This window comes from Buceros rhinoceros, unplaced genomic scaffold (genome assembly GCF_000710305.1).
Source record: "Buceros rhinoceros silvestris isolate BGI_N320 unplaced genomic scaffold, ASM71030v1 scaffold1778, whole genome shotgun sequence".
NCBI lineage: Eukaryota > Metazoa > Chordata > Aves > Bucerotiformes > Bucerotidae > Buceros > Buceros rhinoceros.
In genome coordinates this window covers 84,631-92,083 of record NW_010426158.1, presented here as the reverse complement: position 1 = coordinate 92,083, position 7,453 = coordinate 84,631, and the positions used below count along the sequence as shown (strand labels likewise).

At 48.2% G+C, this 7,453-nt stretch overlaps 1 protein-coding gene across 1 annotated transcript in view; it reads right to left on the bottom strand.

Moving 5' to 3' along the window:
• Positions 1 to 376: 376 nt before the first annotated feature.
• Positions 377 to 7,453, bottom strand: part of LOC104498044 (3 beta-hydroxysteroid dehydrogenase type 7-like) — a gene marked incomplete at its 3' end in the record, with an annotated part of 10,733 nt that continues 3,656 nt past the window's right edge. Inside the window, exons 2-4 of the mRNA XM_010141366.1 lie at positions 6,959 to 7,114; positions 4,510 to 4,618; positions 377 to 476 (exon numbers count right to left, since the gene is read on the bottom strand). Of these exons, the coding sequence (XP_010139668.1) occupies positions 377 to 476; positions 4,510 to 4,618; positions 6,959 to 7,114 (365 nt within the window). The remainder of the gene's footprint in view (positions 477 to 4,509; positions 4,619 to 6,958; positions 7,115 to 7,453) is intronic.

The window sequence follows — 7,453 nt, the reverse complement described above, 5'->3', positions numbered from 1 at the left end:
GTGTGGCTGACTCTGGGTACACTAGTATTTTGGTTCTTAAATCACTCAGGCACATCTGAAAATGACACCTCTATGCAGTCTGAACTAGGTGAACCCGGTTTCTTAGGTCTCAATTTAACACAGCTCTTTCCAAGGTCACGCTTTTCTGGGAGGAGCTGGAGCACAGGCGTGAAGGGCAGCGCCCTTTGATCTTGTGAGGTTTGGCAGCTTCCTGGTGATGTGGGAATATCAGGCTGTGTCATGCTTAGGGCAATGTGGTTTATGCATCAAGGCAGCAGCTGGGTTCACAGATAAGTTGTGGGGTCTTTCAAACCAGCTCTCTCCTTCCACCCATCCTGTGCTGTGATACCAGGGGTGCTACTATTGACTTCTGTACCTTCTTTCCGTTCGCTTCCAATACAAGTTTTTCTGCCATAGCCTTTGTCTTCCCATAAGGCAGCTCCACTTCCCCACTGTATTTGGTGTCCTCATTTCCTCTGAAACAGATTGCGAGAGGTGGAGAGTGACCATGGAGTAGCACAGGGCTTGGAGACATCTGTCACAGCACCATTTATTCTGCTCTCCCTGCTCTCCAGGGACTTAACCACTGGCCGTGAGTTACGTGAATCTGAGTTTGGAGGAAATAAAGCTTGAAGAAATGCCAGGCAGTACTGGGTGTTCTTTGGCAGGTTTGCTTGAGGGTGGTGACTGGTTTCTGAAAGCAGGATTTGTTTTTGTCTAATAGTGTGATGGGAGGAAATAATACTCCGGCAGGCAAATGAGAAGGCAGTGAAGTTACCTTTTTACAGGTGGCTGAACAAGGTGGAAAGAGCACAAGATGGAGGGCAGGAAAATGAGAGCAATCCTACTTCATTTTTTCATTACAAGTAGAGAAAAGCCTCTCATGAGCCATAAACTAAAAGGAGATGCTGCTGTTTAATTTTCTCATAGAGCTGATTAGAGTTGGGAGACATTTGCCGATGACATGATAGAGCTGCTAGTGATCTGGAAGACAGGCAATCAGCAGCTTTCTGCTGGGATTAGTCCTTCATCTCCCCTAGCAAATTACACTGAAGGAGAAGAGCAAAGAAGTGGACCCGTGATTAAAGGCAGACAGGGCTCACAAGTCACAAGTGCTGGGGACACTTGTTTGCCACTGTGGAAGTTAACCTGCTCCTCAGCCTCGTAACTTAGAGCTGCAAGGAGGAAAGCCCGTGGGATCTAACACGTAATTGGCATCACAGGCCCTGAAATAATTCCAAGAAGAACCAGGAAAGCAGCTCCATTCCCACCAGGGCGCTGGTGTTTTTATCCCAGTGGCTCTAGATCAACACAAGCCCATTGCAGGATTCGGTTAAGCAGTTTCAGTGGGCTCTGGAGGAGCTGGGGTTTGGAGAAACCTTGTTCAAACCCTTGGGAGGGACCATCCATGAATACCATGAGGCCACTTGCTCCCTTGCTGCCATGACGAACATGGATGGGCCCTCTCTCCCTCTGGCTGCTGCAGGAGACTTTCTTCGCTTTTTAAAGTTAATTTATATTTTGCTCTCCTGGAGAAGTTCACCCTGAGTGAACACCAGGCTGGGCCAGGCACAGGGTACCCCTACACAGGGCAATGAAGAATCCTCATGCTCCTTTTGCACATGGGGCTCGGAGGCACCTCTTGGAAGGGCATGTGGCCTGTGACGAGTTCTTGCAGCAGACCCACAGCAGAGCTCTTTGGGTGGAACACTGGACTCGGGAGAGCGAGCTGCGACTCTGACTCAGGCTTCCTCTTTGTCCTTGGGGAACTTGCTCACACTTCCTACACCCCGATCTCCATGGGTAAAACATGGACAATGCTGTTGCCTTTCTCAGTGTGGGGGTCAGGTACCCCAGCTGAGATCAGGGTCTTCTTGTGCTCCAGCAACAGAAATAAATTAGGAGCATCAGAAATGCAGCCTCCTGGCACACCCTGGGCTGTATCACACAACCCTCCTCCCCTCCCACGTGTTTACAGGAGATGAGCAAGAGACAAACCAGAAAACAAGCAAGACAAAAGATTGATTGTGTATGGTTTGTTGTGAGCCCAGGAGAGGCTCAAGACAATTAGGGGGGTTATTCAGAAGTTCTAGTTTTAATTGCTTTCTTTTTTCAACCCAAGTTTATTTTTTGCCTTGCAAAGCTTTCAAAAAGCAGCAGCCTCACAGAGGGACAAACTTGCCTGCTGCTCCTGGGCTGCAGAGCTCTGCGCGTGTTTGCCTTCCCCCAGCCCTGCTGAAGCTTGGTAGTAACAAAGAGCTCAGCACAATGCTCTTGCTTTTCAAAACGATCACAGATAACCGAACGCTAATAAGACTGGAGCAGCGTTGTCAGAAGGTATCTCAGCGGTGGCTGTCTCAGAAGGATTGAGACTGACAGAGGCATTTTCTATTCTTGTCGGATGCTGAGGTGTGAGCATTATCCCTGCACTCATCACTCTGCCCAGAGACCAATCATGCTTCGGCTTTGTTTGTTGATTCTCAAGCACGTAAAAGTGAATTAAACAACATTATACCAGGAATGATGGAGAAAGGGGGCAGAGAAAAAGGCAAAGGCAGGCCGGCAGATCAGGGACCGTGAGGGAGAAGAGCAGAACAGCTTGGGTGAGTATGGGGGAGATGAGGAGGACGGGGAATGCTGCAGAACCTGTATTTTCAGTCTGCAACATAGAGACTTACTACATTGCCTTCCGGATACCCCTGGGCTCCTCCTGAGACAGGCGGTGAGATTTTTGGCTGAGGGGCCGACCCTTCTCTCGTTCTGCATTACACAATTCCCTTAGTTCAAAATCAAAATCATTGGAGAATAAATACCGCAATCTCAGGCCTTCTGCCAGCATCATGGGAGAACCTCAACATGTTCTACAAAATGGGTTAAAGGCTCTAGGTGGTGGATTTGTCTTCCTTTGTGGTGGGGAAGGATTTGGAGCTGGTGTGCAGAGGATGTTCAGGTGTAGCTCTACCCATTGGTGCCACCTTTAGAAGGCAACCGGCCTCTCAGGCAAGACTTGGCGTAGATCTTTCAAGACATCTTTTCACATCTCTCAAGTTGCAGGACTAAAATACTCACAAGGATGTGCCAGTACCTATATTCACATTTAGAAATTATTTAGGTATGCTAATGACCAAATTCTATAGCTTTTCAGTGACACAGAGCCTCTAGTGCTCATGGTCCTGAGTTGATTGATGTTTGTTGTTCTCATGGAACTTTTTCATAAATTCTGCAGGTTTGGGTGCTTAAACACTTCCCAAAACAACTAGGTTATGCCTGAACTTACTTGTGAGTATGAAATTTAGGCTTGCAAGTCATTTTAAGTTGCGTCTTAAGCAGCCTTCTCTAGCTGGACTCAAATTTCTAGAGCCAAAAGACCGAAGCCAGCTGTGTCTAGACCAGCTGCCTATAGAGACAGAACTTGACTTTGAGCCAGTTCCCCTTGCACGTAAGATTCCCATGGTCTGAGCAGTCTGTATGGCCACAACCATGCCTGAAATCAGCAAGGAGCCTTACAACAGTACGTACCAGACTTCAGCCATCTCTACGTGACTTCAAATTTAACCTGAAACCTCAGCTCCTCATCTTCAGAGATGTCAGCCCTGTTCTCAAGGTGCAAGTACTGTTGCCCCACAAATACAAAAGGTATCCAGATGCCGAGCCCGGAGCCAGCTGGTGCCAGCTGGTTGTGGAAGTTGTTTCTGGATGTCAAAGATCTATGAGCACAAACCCGCTCCAAATCGTAATTTTGACCACTGTCTTTGTATTGCTCCAAACCCTACCTTTGCCACAGGAGGTTTTCTAAAGCTCTGCTGCTTCTTCTGACTCCATGGGTCAGTCACATGGAGCCACACAGAGAAGGGATTGGCTGAGCCTAATGCCCAATAGTGTGATGCCCAGGAGTTAGTCCTCATAAGCATATTGCCAGGGAAAGGAACAGTGAAGGATAGAAGGGTGCAGTGTACAGGTCGGATCCAGGTCATAGGGGACTGTAACTACACGTGAACGCTGCAGGGCAACTTCTCACCAAATGCCTCTGTCCTCTGAAACTGTGTGGCCAATTGACTTAGTGCTAGGACAGTCTGTATGCATTTGACCACAGGAGCATCACCTGCCCTTCAGGTTGATTCAGCGTGAGGGAGACCAAGAACTCTGACCCAAGAGCAGGGTGCAGCATGACCGTAGCACAGACCTTAAGCATCTGAGACCTCATCTGAAACTGGTTATAGGGCTTAGAGGAGCAGGACTGTACATATGGGGGTCAGCCGGGAGGTGCGCTTGGGTCATAGATATCTCAGCCAACTCATCCCATGAGCGGTATCCACTACTGGTCAAGTTCAGGTTGGGAAGAGGTTCCTGAAAGTGAAACGTGGCCAAGAAGGATTTTCAAGAAAGAGGAGTAGACGGGAAGGGGGACACAAATCTTCTCCTATGTAGCCACAGCAAAATTCTCCATCTGGTTGCAGTTTCAGCTGTTTCACTGGAAATGCAGAGGGATGGAGATGTGCTTAGCCTTACCTGAACATGGGCTCGTGCAAAGTGTTGGGTCCCACCGCAGCAATGGAGCTTGTGTGGACAACATAGGGGATGTTCAGGGCACAGCAGGCCCTTAACACATTTTCAGTACCTGTGGGGCAGGTTGGGAAGGACAAATGTTAACCACTTTTGCCTTGAGTCCTGCTGTGCAAATCCAAAGAGATTTCCAGGCTCCAGATTCTGACTTGGAACAGACCCATCTTTCTTGTTTGGTTGGTTTTGGGGAAGGGCGGCTTTAGATCATTTATGACTCTTCCAGGGATGTTTTTTTGCATTTGTCGTGATTTTGATTCAAGTTGGTTCTATGAGAACCTCAATGACAACAGCATAACTACGGCTGCATGCTGAGGGCCTTCACATCTGGTAAGGCAGATCTTAGAGGAAGCTGCTCATTGGGTTGGTTTCTGGAAATCTCCACTATTTATACCTCGTTAACCAGGCTCTGCCCTTGAGCTGTGCTGCAGCTCTTGCATGGGGAGTGCTTGTGATTTCTCTGCTCTCTTTGTGGTCGAGGGCATAATCTGAAACTACGAAGGAAATCCTGAGCTTAGGGTAATTCCAGAGGGCGTGAATCAATGTGAAGACCTGGTGGAAAAGAATCAATTTACTTCTCCATGATCATATCACAATCTGTAAAGTTAACTGAGAGCCCCTGTTGAGAAACATTGCTGGAAACAGCCGAGTTAAATCCATTTGTCTTAACAAAAAACAGATTAAAAAGACTGTAAGTGACGAGATGGGAAAAATAATTCTTGTAGAAGAGGGCTCTTCAATCTAGTCGACAAGGCTATAACAGGATTCATCAACCAGTGGTTGAAACAGAGGAGAGAATCAAAGCAGGAGATGTAAATTTTTGCCAGAAATGGTAATTAGCCATAGCCACGCTAATCCTCTTCAGCATTGTTATGGCTTGCTGGCAGACATGATAGATAGCCCATTAACTTGCAGCCCTTAATCCTAGGCAATGAAAAGGCATAGTCCGATTTAGCCACAAATCGTTGGGCGTAAGGCAGGATCATCTGGGTGAATGTCTGAGGCCTGAGTTACGCGGAGGGTTACCCAGCTGACCTGTCCTCACCCCACGTTGTGCCATGAAGTCTACAGCAGGTATCAAACAGTCCATTTTTATTTTTTTACCTGCTAGGATTTTAATAATAAACTTCAGACTAATCTCTCCATCCAAAATTTTGTGGAGGGCAGCAGCCGCGTTTTAGGGGGGGTCTCCAAGAAGCCATCCAACGGGAGGCTGAAATGCAGAAGAGTTTGTCTGAAAAGAAGGCTCCTGGTAAGACAGCTCCAGCTGTGCTTCTCAGAGTCTCCCAATCACGCTGGAAAAAAACACGTGCGTGGTTTTCTGGGAGCATCGCAAACATCTGCTAGAGGTTCGGTTTGCTGAGTCGAGGGGTTGCCCAGAGTTCGCTGCTCTCTGTGAAATCTCCCTGTGCTGAAGTTTCTTGCTCATAGCAAGCAGCCAGCGAGGAGGAAGATCTCCCAAAGCCATTGAAAGGCAGCAGAGCCCCTGGGCTCTGAATATTCTGGGTACACACGCACAATGCAGGCTCTTAAAAGCATCTGGGTTTGAAAACAACTGCAGCAATGAAAAGAAGGATGGAATTTAAATGTTGCCCTGAATGTATCAGCAAAGAGTAGAAGCCCTAAGCAGTAATCGAGTTTGAGAGAGATATATAAAAAATAGATAAAATTCCTTCCTTCTGGTTAACAAGTATTTTAGTAGCAAACAGCCCAAGGAGCCACTGGAATTGCTGCTGTAATGGGGGTTTCATTATTTTTATAGCTGGTGCTTATTTCCTAGATTTATGAACAAATTTTCTCTAAGCACCTAACATGAAATCAGCTCTTGGCAGTAGGAAGAAAACATGAAGCTCGCAGTTCTGTATGGCTCGTAGGTACATGGTAGTTGAGGATTCTGATGATACTGAACCGCACTCCCTTCTGGTGTGGATGCGGTCTCGTGCTGGTGGTGTATCCTGCAGGGCTTTTCCCTGGAAACCCGTGGGAAAGCTGCAAGCACTCTAGAACCAGGGGTTAACTCTTAATTGTTGTCCTTGTCACGTACTAAACAGTCTTACCACTGTAGGGATGTTCTGGATCACCTCAGGACTATCAGTGAAAGATACACCCTTGACCAGAGTAACTGTAGGATAACGGGTCCAGAGTTGAAGCTTTAGCGGTGGAGAGGAGCAGTGAGGCCTCCCCTGAGCAAGGGCAGGGGGGCGAAGGCAGAAATTGCCCTGCTGGAAAGAAAAGGTCCTGGGCACCTTCCTTGCCTTGTAGCAGAGTGATGTGTGTGAAATTCAGTGGCAAGGGAGCACTGAAACCGAGAGGGTCTGTCCATCGTGGCCTCTGGTACAGCTACACTGAGGCATGGGAATTTAAGGCTGTATTTAACTGCTGGTTCTAAAGAGCTTACCCCCAACGTTGACAGCTCTCATCTCCCCGAAGGGCAGAGTGCTTCTGTAGTCCACCAAAGCAGCTGTGTGAATAACCACGTGGACTCCCCACATGGCAGCCAGGAGCTGATGGTAGTCCCGGATGTCCCCTTCCATCACTGTCACACGAGTGGTAGCTGGAGTAAAGGAAGATAGCCATAGATGTAAGGGGGGCGGGGATACCAATCAGCGTCCCCCTGTCCCATCGTGCAGGATGAAGCTCCTGCCTGGAAAACCTTCCCCTCTGTGGGGCAAGCTGTGGCACACTCTAAGGACTGTGCTGTTTGAATACATCACACCGGGGAAAAGACATCCCCATTTTTGAACCCCAAGAAGCCAGACTTCACCCAGTTTAACACAGCACCATGCTTTGCCTGTTTGCACCAGCCGTGGGTCAGAATAACCGGGGCTGTCGCACACGTCTGAGCAGAGTGGGAGGCTGTCAGCCCCGGGCTGCGGCTGGGGACCGGACTTGC